General features: G+C 40.3%; 1 protein-coding gene across 1 annotated transcript in view; it reads left to right on the forward strand.

Annotated features, from left to right (window-relative positions):
• CNTNAP5 (contactin associated protein family member 5) overlaps positions 1-21,782 on the forward strand; it is a 223,082-nt gene that overhangs the window by 96,508 nt on the left and 104,792 nt on the right. Inside the window, exons 8-10 of the mRNA XM_057364809.1 lie at positions 7,899-8,163; positions 10,504-10,653; positions 11,625-11,796. Of these exons, the coding sequence (XP_057220792.1) occupies positions 7,899-8,163; positions 10,504-10,653; positions 11,625-11,796 (587 nt within the window). The remainder of the gene's footprint in view (positions 1-7,898; positions 8,164-10,503; positions 10,654-11,624; positions 11,797-21,782) is intronic.

The following is a 21,782-nucleotide window of genomic DNA, read 5'->3' on the forward strand; positions in this document are numbered from 1 at the left end:
TGTTTGGGATTTTTTATTGGTTTTGTTTTCCCTCCCCTTGATCACTGAATGTGGAGCAACGATAGGGGATCTTTTATGTGCTTTCCAAGCGATTACTGATTTTAATTGCAAGAGGTTACGGAAAGTCAAATTTCTGTAATTAACCACTGTCATGGTTGTAGGGCTGGACCYTTGGGAAACCTCAGAAAATGCTTTAAAATAATAATCTAAAGGTTTGCCCTGTTTATTAGCTGTCTTCTTAGTAGCACAAGAGGAGTGCAGACTGCTTGTTATGAGTCATTGCACAGCAGTTACACTTCTTGGGCAATTAAGTAGGGGCAGGAAAATGCACAAGTGAGGGTCACATTTACAAGAAGGAGAAGGGGAATCGTTCTTCACAGAAGGAAATTTGACCTGTTGATATCTGGGATGGAAAAGTCTTCATTGAGGGATTTTGTGCTTGTTAAGAGTATATGTAGATGCAGAAGGAGAAGGAGCAAGTTTTAGGAAGATTAATCMATTGAGAATTGCTAAATGCATCTGGTTGATGGAGTAGATAAGAGAAAAAAGAGCTATAGCRTCCTGAAAATATAGGATCCTCTCCACCAGTGGTTACTTAATGCTGGATTCTGGTTGCACCTTTAGAAACTGCTCAAATGTGACCTGTGGCCAGGGTCTTAAGTTGTTTTTGTGCTTCACTGMTTTGTGATGGCAAAATACAAAGTTGCCTAGCTGAAGAAAAGAAATTAAGAGGTCATGAAAACGTGCTGTGTTTGATCTTTTCAGTGTTCCAGCCTACTTACTTACTGAAATAGAGAAAAACACCATCTCCCTTTCTCTTCCATTACCTCTGKCTAATAGAAATTGGAGATGTGTTTTTATTTAGCAGAGCCAATCCTGCTCTGACTGGAGAGGAATGCAGGGTACTGTAAGGCAGAAGTTGTCAGCTCTCAGATATGCTCGAATTTCCACGCTGGCCTGCCATRTTGGATGTGAGAGTGACAGCTCAGCACAGCGAGGGACGTGGTGACATGTAAATGTATCACTGGAGCGCCTTGGGGAAATCACCAATTGCCAGCATCAAAGAGCRAGGAAAGATACCTAGTGACAGGAGAATGTAAACTAATAATTCATTCCCTTTATAGAGAATCCAAACATGCTATTTTATTAAGCTGATTTGAGATACCTTCATCTTGAGAAGAATTTACTTGTCTGYGAATGTCTCATTCTACCAAAGTGCTCTGGCAAGTGTTGATCCATCTGTGAGTATCAGGCTGGTGATTTGTGAAGGCCTCTCCTAGGGTATGGAGATTCATGAGTTGGAATTTTTTTTTTCTTATTTTTTTGTGCTCCAATCAGACTATAGGAATTAATTAAAAATGTTGGACATTTTTAGTGACCTTTTTCACAGCTTCCTGTGGCCCAAGTTGAATTTCTAAAAAAAAAAAAAAAAGTTTTATTCAATTATTTAATGAAARCGTTGAGTCACACAATTAAAAAGGGAACTGAAATTGCTATTTTTTAGGTAAGGCAAGTGAACTCGGATTCCAGGAACATTTGTTTCCTTTAAAAATAACTTTTTATCTTTTCTTCTATCTTTCTGTGTGCTCTCTGGCTCTTCAGAGGAGTCTCCTTTGCATTCTACCTGCAGTGTGGAAAAGCAAGRAAGTCTATATAAATAGCATTCATTCTAAGGTTCTGTTTTATTGTTGCTRAAGGGTATAACAGGATTATTTTGAAGGAAATTGTGTCACCTCAATCGAGGTCTTGAAATAAAGTCTATTTAAATGAYATCTTCCCCATTGATTTCGGTTGGCTTTGTCCACAATTCTAAAGAGTTTCTGTTTGCAAATATATAATCCAGTACATAGCTGCATTAATAAACTCTCCTTGATATAAAAGTTGCTTTGTGTTAGGATTTTGATAGYTGTGATGACAACAAGAGAAGCAAGACTTTCAGGGAGGGAGAACATATTTTTTAATAACACTGGATGACATACAGAAAAAAAATGACATGTTTCTGAGCAAACAAGGCCTTTTTGAGAGTCATCAGCCTCCAGCAAATTACAGGTTAGAAACAATTGTTCAGGGTTTCATTTATTACATTATCTGGATAGTCAAATTGAATGAATAAGGCAGTTAGTGCCTGCTGAGCAGAGGAGGATGTTTCAAGGTRGGAGGCGATAAGGCTCTTAGTCCCTGTCGGAGAGGAAGAGAGATGGCTAATTATTGTCATAGGACTTAGCAGGGGTAAGGGAAATGGGAGAAAATGTAATTTTCTGCAAAGCCAAGGTTTTAGTGTGTTTTTAAGGTCTGACTCCAATTGGTAAGACCTTAGGAGCTCTTTGGCACTTGGCATAACAGAAAGGGGCAAGCTGAGCCCATCACAGTCGAGAGCCTGGATTGTGGGCACTTCACACCAACCATTYAGGCTGTGCTGTGATACACAGATAATTGGAATTTAAAAGAAGAAAATCTATTAAAGGAACCTAATGCATAAAGAATGAGAAAAACTGATAGCAGTTGCTTTCTATACACTTTCCTATTTTAAGGTAGATGTGGTTCTGTTTTCATAATATTAATGAAGAAAAAAAAAATCTCTTTGCTTCTATGTTTTGTTCCAGGCAATAAAAACTAATAAGCTGTAGATCACTTTACCTTGAACTGGAACAAAAATTGAACTTGGACTGTAATAATTTGCCTTGGATCCATGGCATCTATCTTATTCACTTCCAGCAAGGTGAATTTGAAARGCTGGCTTCATTCCTTCTTGTTGCTTAAAGTGAATGTTCTCCCTCATCAGGAGATTGGGTGTGGGTGAGATCTTGGGAGGAGAYAGRGACATAGCCAGGACAGCTGACCCAAACTGACCAAAGGGATATTCCACACCAAAGGAGTCTGCTCAGCAATAAAAGCCAAGTGAGAAAGGAAGGGGAGAGGTGTTTATTATTGTGGAGCACCTTCTACACATGCTGAAACACTCTTCCTAGGAAGTAGCTGGGCATCACCTGCTCATGGAAAGCATAGATATAAGTATTTCATTTTCCTTTGCTTCTGTGTGCAGCCTTTTCTTTTGCTTTATTAAACTGCCCTTCTCTTCACACAAGAGGGTTTTTTTTTTCTCTATTTTCTTCTCACACCCATGGAGGAGGGGAGCGATAGAGGGGATTGGTGGGCACCTGACATCCTGACAAGGTCAATACACCACAGAGAGAAAATATTAAGTGATCACTACTTTTTTGTCTGTTTTCTCCTATAGTCTTTTTTCCTCCCCCTTTTCATGTCTCTCTGAGAAAAATGATGTTGGATATTTCCAAAGTATTTCTGTATTTGCTCCCATTTTTTGTCAGCAGCTCTTAACTATTGTGCCATGTAATGAAACAATAACATACAGTTACTATGGGCACAAAAATGTTAAAATCCTTTGTTCTGCTTCTGCCCAGTGGTTCAGTCAATTTGGGAGTCTGAGATAAAGAACATCCAGAAATAACTAGCCAAGCATCTAATTCCGGATTCTCTCATGGTCACAGTGTTTCGGTTTTTTTTCGAAGACTTCTTTTTTCTTCTTAAATGTTACTTTCTACCCATGGGAACAGTATCTTAATGTAAACAACTTTAATCAATGTATGAACAATTAACATTTTACTGGAATTCATGATTCCTACAGTAAGTGGAGATAGGGCAGTTCTCTGTCACAAGATTAATTATCAAAGGGTTATATTAGTTTTAATGTAACTTGGATCAGGAAAGCYTTCAGATTTCCATATTGAAAATGTGCTCACTTCAGGGAAACAGAAACTTGTCTCAATTCAGTATAAGAATTCCTCTGAAAGTGTGGTCCCCTGCTCTTGGGACAGACTGGTTGTTCACTCAGTGGGCTCGTCCTAACTCAAGGGAYATCGTGCGCCTCAGTGCTGCCGTATCCTCTTTGAAGAGAGTTTGCAGCAGTATTTCAGAAGGCTGGAGCTGGTATCTCTCTTTGATTTGCTTTTCATTTAGTGTTCAGCATGGTCTTGAGAAGTATTTGAAATATATGTGGGTCTCCTGACATTTGTTCTGCTTAAGAGAGTTAATTTAAAAACAGGGCTGGAAGGGACCTCCTTCATTCTCAAAATCCAGTTTCTCTGAGTTTAATGCCAGTTTTTCATCTTACACTTTTAAAACTGCATCAGAGGTCACCTTTTTCTTCTGTTACTCTCCTTGCAAATTCATCTGCAAGCTCAGTCCCTTCACAGCTAGAAGTAGTCCTTCAATTTCCAAGCTGGAGATATTCTTGCCAGTTTACCACATTTGTATCTCAGCCAGGCCTGGGATCTTTGAGTCCCTTTACCTGTCATATGAAATCATCATTTCTAATCCTCTGCAGAAAGCAAGATATCCTTTTTATTGGACAGCATCCATAGAGTGATTAATGAGGGAAGTTAAGTGCCCATTTGATGCTGTAACCTGCAGGTAGAATGAGAGCTCAGAAATACTCATTTATTGCTCTTTCTTTTCAAGCTGTGATCTTGGCCTGGATCCTCTGGTAGGCTAAGTGCTGAGGATTTCAGTGCAGCTGTCAGTTTGAATAATTTCCCAAGTGCATATTWTTTTTAATTAGTATTCTCCGAGAGCAAGGAGGATGTATGAGGAATTTGTTACCAATTGCCCTGACTGTGGTGTTGTCTTCTCTCTTCATTGAACAATAGACAATACTACATGAAGAAAGGTCAGAAAAGACTGAAATGGTTCATTAAAGTTATACAGGTTTTATTGAAGTCCCCCAGAAGTCACTGGAAAGTCTCCAGTCAGTTTTGGATGAGGTTTATGGCTCAGAGGATCTTCTGTGTAATCCACTTTCATCCTCATCACTTAGCAACGGTGTTCTTCCATTCTCTTTTAATAGGAGAGGCTCTGGTTCTTCTTTAGAATGCTTTAACATGCTGCTGCCTGTTCATTCAACAACTCACTTGAACAAGAACCATCTCTAAAGCTGTACCCTGATTGCAGAAATCTCGGGTACTTCCATTCTTTTCTTGAGACAACTGTCATGGCAGCCAGTGAAAAAATTGCAACTGTCTCCATTGCATTTCTAGGATCAGAAGTTTTCTCTTGTAAGAACAATGAGAACTATTTTGTAAAAAATTTCACTGCTTRTTAGAGGAGTCATTAATCAGTCTAGAGATGGACTCAATGGAATTCTCAAATGCCACATGATAGCTAGAGTTTCCAGCAGCTGGGTAGAGCTGAGCATCTCCTTTATTTTCTCTAGAGATTAGACTGTTCTTATCCCATTTCCCAGCCAATGAGCTTTTACTTTTCAGTTAAATTGGGTTCAATTATAAAATCAAGTGTCTGCCAGAAATCTGGCATATACCCTGGAGAGTTCCAGAACTGCTGCCAATTAAAGCAAAAGGCTCGTGATCAGATGAAGGTTTAGAGGGAGCTGTTTACTTTTCTGGCTTAGACCTGCTGGAAAACTTTATTTGAGAATAACATTCAGGGCAAATTTAACAGTTTTTGTAAGGGGAACCTATTCCACTTCAATRRACAAATATTTTTSTAAGTKGTGTGTYTCTTTTTTCAGATTTTTCATGTTATGTCTCTAGGAAGGTTGACAGGTTGGTCAGTGTAAGGATGTCAGCAATTATTGTTGGTTTTCGTTAGCTGTATCATCTGGCTTTGCTCTGGAATGCTGCTTTAAGGTGTTTCCTTCCTAAATTAGCCAGTTGAATTGATGTTAAGTTCCTGTGGCATCAATTGCTTTATCCAACTTGTTTTTCTTTTTTTTTTTTTTTTTCCCACAAATCCTGACTAGCTTTTAGCTCTGACTGCAATTGCTTGTGGCCCTTAAATCATGGAGGTCTCAGCTTTTGAAAAAGAGTAACAAAAATACCTTGTGAAAAGAACACCCCCAAAAAAGGCAGACACACCTCTTGTCTATCCCCCAAATGCACCTTTATCTCATTTACAGAGAAAATTGCAGCACCTCCTTTGTGCATTTCCTTTGCTGAGCATGTCTCAGGACTCCTGTGGCATGAATTGCTAGCTGGAGTGAAGGACTAGTGTTGCAGAGTTTGTCAAGGTTTCACAGCAATCCGTGGATTTAGGACTAGTTGCACGTGTTCAGGATCTCATGTGAAATGCAGACAGAAGTTTTACCTTTGGGCCTATTCCTGTGCATCAGGGATACTTTGCTCTGAAAGGGTATTAACTATGCAAGGTCTTTAGTGGCTTGTTTTAGTTTTAAGGTYTTCTGAAAGTGTGTTATATACTGCAAAATGGTTTTTCATCATRGCATTTGCCTTTTTCTGCACCATTAATTCAGTCTAGGCATAGGTTGTTCTGCTGCTAGGWAAAATCTGGAAAGAGCTCTGATACAAAAACCATATCTGAATTCTTTAYTGTGAGGGTGGTGAGCTAYTGGAAAAGGTTTCACAGAGAAGTGGTGGCTGCTTTTCCCTGGAAGTATTTAGGGCTGGGTTGGATGGGGCTTTGAGCAACCTGGTCTGGTGGAAGGTGTCCCTCCCRTGGCAGWGGGATTGGAATGAGATGAGMTTTAGGATCCCTTTAAGCCCAAATTATTCAATGATTAATAAACAACAACTTTTGTATGGAGTGCTTGAATCACTGTAAAGCTCTAAAATTCAAAAGAAAAACAGTCATTGTCATTTTAAACTTTAAAAAGCTCTAGAGAATGTTGGCTGTATTTACTTGTAATCCTGAAGTTGACTGTCTTTGCTTTCTGTAATTTGGTATGACTTTGACTAAAATTTGAGGTAGAAATATAATGATAACAGTAGCAAAAAAAAGTTTGTGGTATCTCTTAATGCGGGCAAATCCCAGCAGGTAGTAAAAACTGTTTAAARGCTGAGACCAAATTTCCATCCTGCTTTCCACATGACTAATGTTCAATGAAGTTCAGATAAGCTTTGGATTATATCTCAAAGCATTCTAATACATACCCRTGGATTCCTTCAGCCAAATCTGGTAGGTAGCATTCTGAGCCAAACAGATACTATGCAAATAACTCCATATAGAAAAACATCTATCAAGGATTGTTACATCCAGTGATAACTTTGTATGTTTCTGGCACCTTATTTTCCATTTAAAAAATAAAGACTGGGAAGACATTTGAAAGTGATAGGGAACAGTTCCATCATCTCTCTGAGATTGCAGAGAGGAATTCCCCAAGCACTGTGCAACTTCCTGCACATCCATCAAGTGCTGTTCGTTACAATTATCCTGTTAGAGTGAGGTATGGGCTCTGATGAAAAGTGTTATCATGGAGAAAGCCTTATACTCCAATGTTTTTATCAGATTACAGTTGGTATTTTACAAAGCAGCCTGGCTACAACRATCTCCTGGAGTAGCTTTGGAAGATGAAACTCCTTAAATGCATCCTGGCTTTATATATTGCCAAGGTTTTATACCATGGCCTGATTGACCTGCTGGGGTAATCTACAGTGGCTCAGCAAACTGGTGGAGTMATTTCTTCCACCAACTACAGTGTAATGTGCTGCTACAGATTCTTCTGACTGCTTTGAGTAAACGTGCTGCTCTTCTGGGCAAATCACACCATTGATTTCAGGGCTGGCTGACTGAGAGGATCAACTAAGGTATGGCACTGAGGAGGACATTTGGTTACATTTAGATCCTTCTAAGGACTAAGATTTTGGTTTTTGATCTTCAGCATTTGTGATAAAAGGAAAATTTTGAAGTGAGATGTTTTCCCAGCACAGACAGATACGTTTCCTAATGATTTCCAAAGATATGTGTCTGAATGAAAACACCTACTCCAGCCTTGAGGGCCATTAGAAATCCAATGAGCTTATTTAACTAAAGATGTTTGGGGATGACTAAAAAAAAAGACATGCTGATTATGTTTCACTTTTTTTTTTTTTTTTTTTTTTTTTTTTTTTTTTTTTTTTTTTTTTCAGGGGAATGTGACCTTTTCTTGCTCAGAACCACAAATTGTTCCTATCACGTTTGTGAGCAGCAGTCGAAGCTACTTGCTGCTCCCTGGCACTCCTCAAATCGATGGTTTGTCAGTCAGCTTCCAGTTCCGAACATGGAATAAGGATGGCTTACTTCTGTTCACCGAGCTGTCTGAAAACTCAGGACATCTCTTGGTTTACCTCCACGGTGGGAGATTGACACTGCTTATTCAAAAGGAGACTGAGAACCCAGTGGAAATCAGTGAAGGTATTTATTTTTTTGTTTACTTTCACTTGGCTCCTAAACACAAAGGTTCAGCTCCATGGGATGAAGGGATCAAGAAATAAGGTGACATAGAAATCTCCCTTTCTCTTTTAAATTTTCTCTTGCTYTCCAGTGGTAAAGCCTCTCTGTATAGCTAGATCTAAGATTGGAAAATTGGCATCCTGAGATTTTTGGGGCTCAGTCTCACTGACAGTTAGCTGATCCTCTGTGTTCCTAAGCAATCACACAGAATTTTCTCCAGTCAGGTCACGTGAAGACCTTCCTGTTCCAATCTTCAGACTGTGCTGAAGTCAGCTGGGAGCCAGCTCAATCACTGCATCCTGCCCCAGCACAAGTTAAGGCAACCTTGGAGCTGGTTTTCTTTCTCTGACTGTAGTTTTACACTCTCTCTTTATTATGCTACACTCGGAAGAGAAGCTGACCCTGGGTTTCCTCTCCTTACACTCCCTCTTGGGCTTTCTTAGCCACTTTGCAAGTTGCTTTGTGCAGTGCAGCTGGTGAGATGCAAGAAGGTRAAATAGGGTTGCCTTCCTGATTTAAAATTTGAGGGAATCATAATGATGATGATTATGAAGATAGAAATATATTTTCTAAAAGAGCAGATGTTTAAAAACATGTAGTATTAAAATRTTCCCTGTACAGGCTAAAAGAGGGCAAATGTATCTATTAAAAGAAGCAGAGATTAAAAACTGACAGAGTTGTCAAAGCAGAGCTGTTCTGTATTCGTGTTTCATTCCCCTTTATGATAGAAAATGAGGCAGCCCTGCATCTCTCCTTATTCATGTAGACTGCAACAGCCATAGCTTGCTGCAATTGAACACTGAAAACTGAGATTCCAGCATTTATTCCAGTCCTAATTAAACTGTTGACAGAGCTGAGACAATGTCAATATTTGGTTGGGTGTATTTGTTTTGTTCTGAAATCTTGAACCCGGGCCCAGCCTTTGGTGCTATCCAAAATGTGCTAAACCACCTCCCTGTGCATGGAAAATGTGCACAAAGTGCATGTGCCATGTTCTGCAGGTGTCAGGTAATCACAATAAACTCGTGTTTGCTCAAGAATGTACCTATTTTCCCTTCAAATGGGACCTATTTTCTTCTGTTATAGTTTCAAACTTCACCAACATATTCCACCTCAGAATGCACTTGTTCTGTTTGAAAAATCATCCATTTTTAGCTGGAAAACCAGCCTTTAATTCTSTGGTAATTGTGCATGTGTTAACGGCCACTGCTGAGTAAATAGTCTCATTTTCAAATTCATGATGAAATGCTTTACACACACCTAACACCCACTTTTTTGTAATATTGTTTTGAACTGTTCTCGCACCTCTTTGTGTTCTTAAGTGCTTGTTTGTTTTTTCTGAAAGCGACACTAACAAAAGTATTCTRTTTGGGAGGGGTGTAAATACTAGTTTTGTGTCCCTGCTCTCAGTGACTTCAGCATGATGATGGCATATTTTGAACTGTAATCGGGTTACTTTTGATCTGCACCTCCATATGGGGGCTCAGAAGCTTGCCCATTGACTTTCATGGCTGTGAGAATAGACCATGGGGAGTTTCTTTGTAGCTCTGTGGTGGTATTTCAAGAGCCACACCATGGGACACTGATTTTCAGAACAAGGAAACAGACAGGTCATTTCCCACTTTGCACAAGTGTCTAGAAGAGAGACTACACAGTGCATCCCTCACTAACCTTTAGAGGTTCCTGGTCAGAGCAACAATCCCAGCTCTCAGAACATCCATGTGGAATTCCAACTCCTGACCATCCATGAATAGTGCTGTGTGCTGCTTTGGTGCTGCTTTGGTGCTGGAGGGTTCTGAGAAACACAGATCCTGCTGATGCTTGCTGCAGTCAGTCTGGTTTCAGATTGGAGCCTGAGAACAGGCTGTGAATGTCTCACTGAATCTAATCCTCTGCAACCTCACGTGTGTCTTTGGTACCAGAAGCTCAGCAGAGATCTCTGATTACTCCTGAATGTGAAAACRTTTGCCAACAGACTGCAGATAGACATGAACACACCCAAAATTGTAACAATGTGCTGCCAGAAAGGTGAAGGATTRGACTAGCTTGATGAGTCCCTGCAGTGGTACCAGTTTAGATTAAAATAATACTCTCAAAATACTTTTTAAAACTTCCCTTTCCTGGGGTTCTTTCTACTACACCAGTTTATTTCCAGAGGTAATGACTTCTTTTTAGCTACAGTTCTCCTTCTTTATAGATGAACTGCATATTTGTGGTCACATATTAGAAGCAAAGGGAGGTTTGAAAACACAGTTGTCTCCTGCATCATTTTTTTTTCACTTTGTACATTCTTTTTGCCAGGCACCAGTCTGCAYGATGGGCTTTGGCATTCTGTTAACATCAATGCCAGGAGACATCGCATTACCCTGACCCTGGATAACAACGCTGCCACTGCCAGCCATGCAACCACTGTCTCGAGGATCTACTCTGGCAACAGCTACTATTTTGGAGGTAKGTTATTTCTAAGAGGTTTTCATGATGCACTCTGGGCAGGTTGAAGGATGTTGGTCAAGCCTGACAGAGAGAGAGCAAGCAGAACTGCAAGCACAGCTGTGAAAGTGGGCTACTGCTAGTGGTAGCCAAAGGGCACCTGCATCTARCTGCCAATATATGCAAAATCTACAAAGCTGAATTAACCATGAATGGCTTTGGTTTAGTTTTGGGGTTTTTTTCCTAGTTAAAAGGCCTTAGAATTATTAATATTGTCAATATTCCTGTAGATATCACTGTTCTGATCAATCTTGGTGACTTCTCAGAGGTTAGGTGAGATACAGCTCAAATCTACAAAGGTATTTACCTACAGTGCTCTTGTGGAAATTAAGGTGGGTCTAGCTCAATTTTGAAAATGGAAAAAAGAGTCTTGAAAAATATTGTCTTCTGATTTTCGGAGTGAAAACATTAATTTAGATAGAGGAAGTGTCCTTAACTGTCTTTGTAGTGTGGTTCTGATCTTGATGARCCCTTTGGATACAGCACTAAGTGAGGATGTGCAGGAGGCTTTGGATCTCAGAGCTGTCTAAATACTGAGGAAGCTCACATAYGAATGGTTTTCTTGCTGCCCACAAGGTTTCATCTGCAATTGCTTCAGCAGCAGAACTTAACCCACAATGACTTTACAATTTGTACGACTTTTAAAATACATTTTAGTTGCTATCAGCTGTGGAGTTGGAAGAAGATTAAAAAAACCCACATTTTGATGTTGCTTAGCACATGTGAAAATTTCATACTCTGATACTTTCAATGCCTGGCTGCTCTCATTTTTTTTTTCCCGTAACTGGAGGATTTATAACACAGGAGGTTGCATAGCAGAAGGAATAAAAACATTTTGAATAATAAGCCTTTGAGTTCCTGCATCAGGAAATCCCAGCAGAAATAGTTGAACATTCCAATATTCTTCTCTGCCTCTTCTCTTTTTCCCACAGGGTGCCCTGACAATTTCAGCGATTCCCAGTGTTTAAATCCCATTACTGCTTTTCAAGGCTGTATGAGGCTCATCTTTATTGATAACCAGCCCAAGGACCTCATTTTAGTTCAGCAAGGCTCCCTGGGGAATTTCAGTGATTTACACATTGATCTGTGTGGCATCAAAGACAGGTAATTATTATTTCCTCTTTCTTGTATTTGTTCTTTTTTCATCCTAGTGGTTTATAAATACAGGTTGCATTAAGTGAAAATTCTAATCTGCCAACATTACAGATATTAGGCATAATAGAGCTACTAATAGAAAATACTGCAACAAAGATAGGAGGACTGGAGGGGAAATGGTTTCAATTACATGAGSCTCTCTTCACATTGACTTGTAGGAAATAGAGTATGCAAATTCAATCAAACTATAGATTGGTGAAAGGATTAAATTTTATGCATAAACAACATTTGATTGCTTTGAAGTTCTAGAGGAAATGAAAGAGAAGGAAAAATTAGTTGATTCATCAGAACATGTCATACCCTTAATATATAAGCTGGTTCTGCTTAAGTAAATCATCTACAATTTTTCTTGTTAGCCATTACAGCACGTTCATGATGAAGATATGGTACATCTCATGTGCARTACTGCCCATTCAGTGAGACAATATAATGATGGAATGTCTGCATCTGCCAGAGACACATTTCAGTTTWAATAGTGATCCAAATCCCTCCTAAGATGAAACCTGACAGGAGCCCCAGATTATCTCATAAAGAGCAGAGAGGAAATAAGAAACCAATTCTTCTTTTAAAATATTTTGTAATTCTCTTTGGCTTCTTATGGATTTTCAGTGTCTAAATATTTCTAAATCAGTTATGCAAATGTGTACTTTGAAGTTGGTATGTGGAGTAGTAGGTTCAAGGATTTTTATTTTTTTTTTGTATTTTTTAAAATGTGCCTAATTTCTAAAAAGTAGAAATGGAACTGCTGGAAATTTCATGTGCTTCAGATAGTTAAGGGAGTAATAAGGATATTTTGGAATGGTGTTAGATACTTAAGCATTTAATGTATTTTTTTTTAAGACATGTTATTTAGATGAAGTTGTGAAGGCTGTTTTCCATTATTCCTTCSTGTAGGAGGGATCAGCCTGCTGGAGCAGCAGTCTTTTGATAAGTGGGCAAAACCTCTGTGATGCAACACCTTTGTGCTCATCTTTGTATGTTCATTTTTATTAATTTAGATGGAGAAAATACTGACTTTTCTGATCAAATCTCTTTCTGCATTTAATGATGACTAAATTCAGGGGAATGTGAATTTCATCCTTGGTGTGTCTGAAATGGTAGATGGAATTCTACCATTCCAAGGCAGAATGGAAAAATATGCAGCGAATTTTACAAAATGAGGCAAAACATCATCTTTCCTAAGAACTGAGAGGGAGAGAATTTTGCCATTTTCTTGGAAAAACAGATTATTTAAGACCGAGTGGACCATTTAAAAGCAATTTGTGTCATTGTATGTTGAAACAAAAGAGAACTCTCTCGGTATGATGCAGCCGTGCTGTGGGACATCTGCAGTGCTTTCATTGTCACCAAGTCCAGGCTCTGTGCAGCTCGGTGGTACTGCTGCAAATGTCTTCCTTCCCTTTGGTGTCCCAAGAATGACATCATGCCATGAAATTATTTAGGGCAAGGATCAAAACATAATAAGAATGTTTTGAGTTTTTTTTTTTTGTTTTTTGGCTCCATTTTTTTTTTTTTTTTTTTTTTTTTTTTTTTTTATGTAACACCATCTTTCTTATTAAACGTATCACGCACGCAAGCAAAAGTTAAAGGTGATCTAATGAAGGACCTGGGGGTGCTGGCTGGACAAGCCAGCGTGTGCTCAGKTGGCCAAGAAAGCCAATAAATGGCATCCTGGCTGTGTGCTCTTCAACATCTTCATAAGTGACTTGGATGTAGGACTGGAAGGGATACTGAGCAATTTCGCAGATGATACAGATCTGGGAGGGGCTGTTCACTCCCTCAAGGGCAGGGAGACCCTGCAGAGAGACCCTAACAAATGAGAGGGCTGGGCAGTCACCAACCATACGGARTTCAGCGAGGGAAAGTGCCGGATGGTGCACTGGGGTGGGGCAGCCCTGGGTGCAGGGACAGACTGGGGAGTGAGAGGCTGGAGAGCAGTGCCAGGAAAAGGGACCTGGGGGTCCTGGGTGATGGAGAGTTGGATATGGGKCAGCAGTGCCCTGGCAGCCTGGAGGGCATCAGGGACAGCTGGGCAAGGGAGGGGATTGTCCTGCCTCAAGTTGTGTCAGGGGAGGTTTAGATTGGGCATTAAGGAAAGGTTCTTCACTCAGAGGGTGGTTGGGCACTGGAACAGGCTCCCCAGGACAGTGGTCACGGCACCAAGCCTGACAGAGTTCAAGAAGTGTTTGGGCAATGCTCTCAGACACAAGATGTTATTCTTAGGGTGTCCTGTGCAGGAACAGAAGTCGGAGTGTGGATCTCTTCCAATTCAGCATATTCAGTGATTCTGTAATTCTAAGATTTATTGCTGTGTGCACTGTAAAGCACACGTTTTTGTAATTTTAACGCATATGGGAATTGTGTAGCTTAATTAACATGTAAATGGGACATTTGTCTTAGTTATCGAAGCTAAAAACCTCTGTTGAGGAATATGCCTCTATTCAGAAAGTAGTTTATTTGTTACAAGCTTGTAGGCCCAGCTTGTTCAGACTTGGGCTCTGAAAGCAGTGGTTGGGCAGCTCACTGCAACCTGTGCCTCTCTTAAAAAGAGAATTAATGACTTTAGTTTGGAAGATGATAAACTGGGATAACTTGATGCCAGCAGTATGTTTTGGAGAGAGAATCCAAATGTGCATGCAATACACACCCACCCACACAGTCTGGGATTCTCTGTATAAAGTGATGAACCTCCTTAATTTAAATTGAGCCATCTGAAGGACTGAGCCTCAATGTCTCACTGTCACTCATCTCTAGCATTTGAACAGCATGGGTGCTCTAATGAACTTGCCATTAGTGCCTCCTTTCCCCTGTGCTTATTATTTTCATTCTTCAGTGACTATTTCTTAGGAAATAAATGAGAGTATCCTTTCCATTTGGTGGCTTGGGAGACAGTGCTTTTGGTGAGCAAGTGAGCATGACTGTTGCTGAACCTTCTTTGAGCAGGCAGCTTTTGCTGGAGACATCCAGAGGCACCTTGGCATCCCTGTGAACAAGGCCACCCTGTAGCTGCTCTGGTCCTGGTTGAATGGGCAGATCAGGATGTGTCTGTGAGAGCTGAGTTCAGCAGGTAGGACATTAAAACATTGTAGGGTCTTGAACTGACCGCAGCATTATGGGCTGTCCAGGTGATGGAAGAAGGCTTGTTAGCAYCATTTCCTATCAAAACATTGTTTTTTGTAGCCCTCACTGCAGTGCCAGCATCACTAATGCCCCTGCTGCTGCATATCAGGTGATTTCTGAATTTCACTCTTGTATGATATCTGCATGTTTTCCTTAGGTGACACATCCTGTGTAAGGAGACATCCCCAATCTGTTCATGTCAGAGCTCTGTCTGCCCCACAAGCCCTGCAAAGTATTCCTGTCTTTGTCTCCTTCAAGACAAAGCTGCTCCTTCTCTGGCTAATGTCTGGGTTGGTCAGAATGGAGAGTTGAGTCTTCTTGTGCCTTCTCAAACTAACAAATCCTAACCTGTTTCTTCTGGAGAATAATAACAGGAGTCTTAATTTACCTAGGGATAATAATAATCCTCTAACTTTTATACAGTGCTGTGATGGGCCAGAAACTCATATCATTTACTRATTTCCTCATGTGGTGTTTTATCCTGTTACCTTAGAAGGAAAACATGCTTGAAGCCATCCCCCTGCTTTAAGCAGGACCCCTGAGCCATAGTTTAAAAATACCAAAATATTAGGCTCTTTTTGAAATTTGGGGTTGCTGGCAACTTGACAAATTATGAAACATAAAGCAGGTGGGTGAATGTGTCCAAGTGAGGAGCAGCAAGGGGAGTAGCCTGTATAATAAACACTGCATAATAAACACTAACCAGGGTTGCCACTTCRTATTTATCTGTCCAAGGTTTGCAAGCTGTCATCCTTCTAAATTTCTGTTCTCTATAATGATAAAGGGAGCCTGTACTGTTCCTTTTGAAGACCCCTCTAAATTAAAAAAAAAAAAAAATTAAAAAAAAAACCAAACAAAAAACAAAGAAAAAACCCACAAAACAGGGCGGGAAAATATCCCTTGCAAAGAAAGATTGACTAAATTCTTTAACCAGAAGAGATTGCTGAGGGGAGGCAACATAATGGTCTTAGGTGCTCAAAGGCTGCTGCAGCACTGAAGGGAATAATTGTCCTTTCTGCCCAGGGTGTGCAGGAGAGCTGCCACAGCACAGACTGTCAGAGCTCTGTGGCTGGAAAGCTTTGGGAAAATACAGATGAGTCTGTGAGAAATAATGAACATGGGGGTGGGTGATCCTGCCTTGGGGCGTGAACATGGGCTGAGTGATCTTCCAAGTTCCCTCCAGCTCTGTTGCATTCACTCAGGCCTTTCCTGCAGCTGTGCCTTGTTCTTTCTTTGGGGGTTCTGAAATGTCAATAACAATATTACTGCWTAAATAATAAAATATAAAAATACAAAAAAGCATCACAAAATAACCCCACCAAAAACATGGGAGAAGTCTTTTAGAAATTCAGCTCAGGATGTCTCAGACTTGTGAGAAAACTCATTTTAGTAGATGTATCTCTCAGTTCACTMAGGCAGTGCTGCAGCTGTGAATAGAGATTATGTAGCCCATAGCTATGATTTGGTGGCTTTTCTAATAACCTGATATATATAGATAGAAAGGTAGATATAGATAGATGCAGATATGTGAAATGGGAAAGGAGGAGCAGCAGTTCCTATTCATATGTCACTTCTCTGATTTGCTCTTTTTTCTTGGAAAAAATGCATGATTCGTTTTTACAACTGCAGAAGAAAGCTATGTGATTGCAGAATTTATTGCTCTGGATATATCCAGATTGGGATATCTTTGCAAATTTTGTGGTTTCTAGAATGGTGGCTAGGCTCCATTGTGGTTTATGGTGTTTTTTCTTTGATGCAGAGCACCTTGATTTCCTTCTAGTTGTCTCTCTATTTTCTTGAGATCCTGTGATTTTTTGGAGTTGAGGTGCCTGTCTTTCTTTTGGATGTGGTGTAAATGCGGGTGAGAAGTTTGGAGCAGGCAGGGACTGAGGCACTGGATAACTATRGAAACATTTCCACTTAGTAAATCAAGATAACAGCTGTGTGGATCCCTTTACAACCCTCTATTTTAGTTGCTAAAATATGAAATGCAAATCCAGTTGGATGTATTCACTGACCTCCTCCTTGGCCTGACCAGCCTTTTCCAGGGAGTGTGTCCTCTCTGGGCCACTCAGAGGAGATGCTGTGTGCAGCTCTGACTGCACAGTCTGTAAGTCTGTCATTCAGCCCTCATGGCTGTTTCTAAAACTGGCATTCTGTTCTTTGGTGYGCCACAAAATGTTCTCTACAAGGAGAGATTAAATAGGGTTGGACTCTTCTGCCTGGAGAAGAGAGAGCTGGGCAGRGTTGTGCCATGAGGAGCAGCGTGGAGGAGGTGAATAATAAATAGGAATTTGCAGTTTCTCACGAGTTCAAATCTTACACAGTATCAGATTGGATGTTGTCAATGCTGTAGAGGTCAAATGTAAAGGAAAAAGGCAGTAAGGCGTGCATGAATTCCTAAACCACAGATGGCTGGAAGCTGGCAGTGTTCAGTGGGATGCTCCTGAACTTATTTCATCAGCATTTTTGCTGTGGCACTGTCAGAGTAAGGAAATTGATGGAGAGGCACTGTTGATCTGAAGCAAATCTGGAGGGAGGTGATAAACTTAGGACCAGGAAGTCCAAGTCCATTGTTTCTAAAACATTGTTTTCATTAAGTGCAGCTCTCTGTACCTCAGCTGTTCAAAAACAAAATCCATTGCATCATAGYTGTGCTATCTCAAAATACATTTGAATCTAAGTGTGAATTTTGCTCAGCACTAATGTGYTCTGCACTGTGTTTTCTCCTCCTTTGTGTCAGTGAAATAGTGGGCGTGTGGGTCTGTCTGAGTGTGGGCAAACAATGGAAGGCATAGCCTGGGGAAAATGCAGTCAGCCTCTCATTTAAAAATAAATGAAATGGGTAGGAAAACAAATATGCAGATGCTGAGAATTTGGCCACAGYGTTGAGAAGCTCTGGGATTTCCCATTCAGCAATTGGCTCGAATGCCAGATTTTGTGACTAGAAATACTAGCTCCAGTCCTGAAGCTGAGTTGGTTGTTTGCTGTGGTTGGCATCCTGTTCAGAGAATAGATGCAGGAATGTGGGCTCAAGAGATATTCCAGCTCAAGAGTTACCATGGTTATTAGGAAAATGTGCCAGAAAATCATTAAACCTCGGTCCAGAAACACAGAGGATTTCCAGTCCTTCATCACACGGCACAGATGCTCCCTTTGGGCTGAGCAAGGCTGGCAGCTCTTACCACACATGGACCCCTTGGAATGCAGCAGCAAGGGCTGCACTCCTGCCTGGAGGCATGGCTTGATTAATTTCATGCACTTCTTGCATGCAGTGGGACAAACTGCTTTGCAGTGTTGGGCTCAGAGAAGAAAGTTCYTTTTGCCGTGAGTTCTTGCACTCTGTGTGTGCACGAACAGGTGAGATCTTTGTAGCTCYTCTGGAGTCTATGAAGTGCTTAGGAGGCGCTGCCTTTGGGGTAACTTGTGCTGAAGAGCTGTCCTGAGTACAAAACTGGTCTTTTTTCCTTTGAATTGGCACCTCATATGGAAATAATCTCGTTTGCCCCTCAAGGTGGTGCTGGACAAATGTTCGCTTTCACCACCAGGCTTTTGAGGCAAATCCTCTTGGAATACACCCGTAACAATGACACTGGTTCTGTTCATGTTTTTAACTCCTCAGCCCCCATCACAACACATGAGGTATTTTTGTTKCCCAGTGACAGAGAAAACTCTCTTAAGTAGTCTGAAATTTCACAATTCTGCCATTCCTGCCAGGACTGAAATATCTTGAAGTGATTGACTTTTTGGTGGCAGTTTCCCTGGACAGGGGTGGGGCTGAGGCAGATGGAGAAGCCAAATGTTTCATTGTCATAAATTCTCTTGGTGGATTTGTGGTTGGTGATTTTGCGTTGTCTTGGCATGAGGAAAGCCTTTTATGTGTTGAGCCTGTTGTCATCCATAAAGGAACTCCAAGGGTAACCAGAGCCTGCTTTCCTTTAGGCTCAGGTTCACAAGTTTGCATGGATAATGCATGTGTTGCTCTGCCTGTCTGCAGCTGCCGAGGTGCTTTAATCTGATTGCTGCAGCTCATGTTGATTTTGCGCTGATGAAGCTCTGACTGCCTTGTCCTATTTTTACTTGGCTGGCACCTTGCCCTCGCTGTAGCAAATACTCACAGTACTTGTCAAGGACAACACCAGGGACTTCMAGTTCCCTTAAGTGACCTGGGGGAGGGGGGAAGGAAAGAAAATAAGTGGAATCCATGATGGCACATGGACGGATGGTGCATCTTGCAGAACATCCTGGGAATTCCAAAGAACTGCCACAAGGAACACAAACCTGAYTTCAGAGATTTTCTTATGAATCCTGGCAGTGTCCCATCTCTGTAGCATCAGTGGGCAGACACAAGCAGGTGCTGATATTACCATCTTTATTAAACCAGGATTCATCTGCATATTCCACTTCTCCCAGCAAATCCAAATGGAGAGGGAAGCATGTGGTATCTGTAATAATCACTGCGATGGGATTGGCATTAACAGTTTTACTTCATTAGGGAGAAATGTATGGAGTTGATTCATGAGTTGGCTTCCCTGAACTGCTKCAGTTGCTGAGCACAAATAGTGTCCTTATTCCCTATTCTTTTATCCCTACCCGTGTTTTATCTGTGAAAATTCTTCATAGTATTTTCTAAATAAATTAACCTAAAATGTTCTTTTTCCTTGCTGAATAGAGCTGACCTTTTAAAACCTGCTTTATGCCTATTTCCTTTGTAGATTCTATTATATTTTATTATCAAATTTTACTTATAAGAAAGAATATATTTTTTACTTTTTCTTYCTTTTAGTGCTAAACTTAACATTGCTTCTTGTGTTGTATTGTCAAAATGGGCCTTTGGGAAATTAATTACTCTTGCAGGTGAAGGGTGTTAGGATAAATCCGATAAAAGCGCTGTGGTTTTTTATATTTCTCAAATCTCCTTTTAGATTTAATGTATGCTTGCAGCAGAAGCCAAACTTCATATGATCTTTCACCCCCCAGGTTGGCCATGCAAATAGGAAAATASCCTGAGTAATTATGTCCAGTGAATTTTAATTTTATTTGTTAGAGTCCCTGGCTGGGATTAAAAAAGTCAAGCACTTATTACATTTATCCCTACATAAATACCTGCAGTGCACTGCAGAAAGAATAATTTAAAAATACCCAACCCCCAATTTGRATCCATCATTTTCATTCTCTATAATTTTTCTCTTTTCATTATTTAGTGCCTTTTCTGCAGAAATGACAATTATTTTATAGTGCATGTTACTTCCTCTGTGCAGGAAATCCTCTTACATTTTCGCTTCTTGGTTTTATATCAATGAGATGGATGTTTTTACATCACATTCCTTGAATTTGGATGGTGATCAAAGCTGGAATGAGTTGAGGACATAAGAGGGGATGTCRTGTGTCTCTTTTAAAACATTTCTGATTTTGGGTAAATCACAAATTTGGTTTGAGTAATGCCCAACTATGTCTCTACCCTCAGCCAAAACAAAACATTTGGACTGCACACCTTCAAATGCTGCAATACCCAAATGTAGGTTTTTTTTTTCCTTTAAATGCTGCAGGAGAGACTGTCCTGCCTAGTTTAACAGGGATCTGATCTTTCGTACCACCTTAAAAAGATCACTTCAGTCCTGTGAGTGAAAATTTCCCCTCGTATCTTTTGTCTCTCTTGCCTGTTTTAGGATTCAGTGGTCAAACAGCTCAGGGCATACTGAAGCTTCACGTCTCCTTCCAGTTTTTACGTCAATTAAGGAAATAGTGAAAAAGTTTTCAAAAAGTTTCCCTTTCTCCTGCTTGGTACTTTGTAATTTGCTTTGTGTTTGCTCAGCAAAAATTAGGATATTGTTAGAAATATGTCATTGTTTTCCATCATATTGCCCTTACATAAATTTTGGGTTTTTTCTACTTTCTCTGTACTAAACCCAAAGCAAAAGACTGGAAATAATGATGTTGAAATGGAATGGGGAAGATATCTTAAATCCAAACTATGTTACATGGTGGGAAAGGAAAAAGGAAAATGTATTTTARTGATTTAATCCCTTGTACAGATCACTATACAATGAAAAAATAGAATCAGAAATAGTGGACTACATGGTGTTCTGTGAGAGATGAGCAATCTCCTAGGTCCTTCCCTAAAGTATGCCCCTACATCACAAATTAGACACGCTAACTAATGGAATTAAATTTAAGGAATTGCACCCTTGCTGGTAGCATTTTGAAGTGGGATCTTGGAAATCCTCTCAATACCACCCAGGTTTCAGGATGGAAAGAGAGGATGCAGAAAAAACTGAGCAAGATGTAAAAAATTCAAACCCACAGGCATTCAAAGCCAGGGTGTTGGAATTAAAATTCCTGCAATTCTGAAGAGCATCCTGTCATCTCCTCATACCTATTTGAATGTTTAAACCAGCTGAATAATGCAGTAATGGCAGAGCTTCTCTCTGATAGCTTAAGGGCTGATTGACAATGAGGTGTAATAAAACCAAGTAGCACAGTTTCCTGCTCCTGGACTGGTTATATGGTCTTTASACTGTCAGATCCTCTTGGTCTGTGAAAGTCAGAAAACAAGAACATATTTGTACAAAGCAAATTCCCAGAAAAATATAGGCAGTCACAGTGGAAAGTGCTACCCCTGAGGAGGGAGGGGGCAGTTTTCCAGGCTTTGTGTTTCTTTGAAGAGAATGCAAAGGAACGCTCAGATGATTTGGATAATGCCATGAGTTGGGTTTTGCCTGCCCTGCCTTAATTTTGTTTCCCCTGCCTTTATTTCATACATGCAAGACCAGCTGTAGAAAATGACKATTCAGGCCCATGAAATGTTCACTAGA

Source organism: Malurus melanocephalus, unplaced genomic scaffold, assembly GCF_030028575.1.
Source record: "Malurus melanocephalus ecotype Western Australia unplaced genomic scaffold, MMel_1.1 scaffold_42, whole genome shotgun sequence".
NCBI lineage: Eukaryota > Metazoa > Chordata > Aves > Passeriformes > Maluridae > Malurus > Malurus melanocephalus.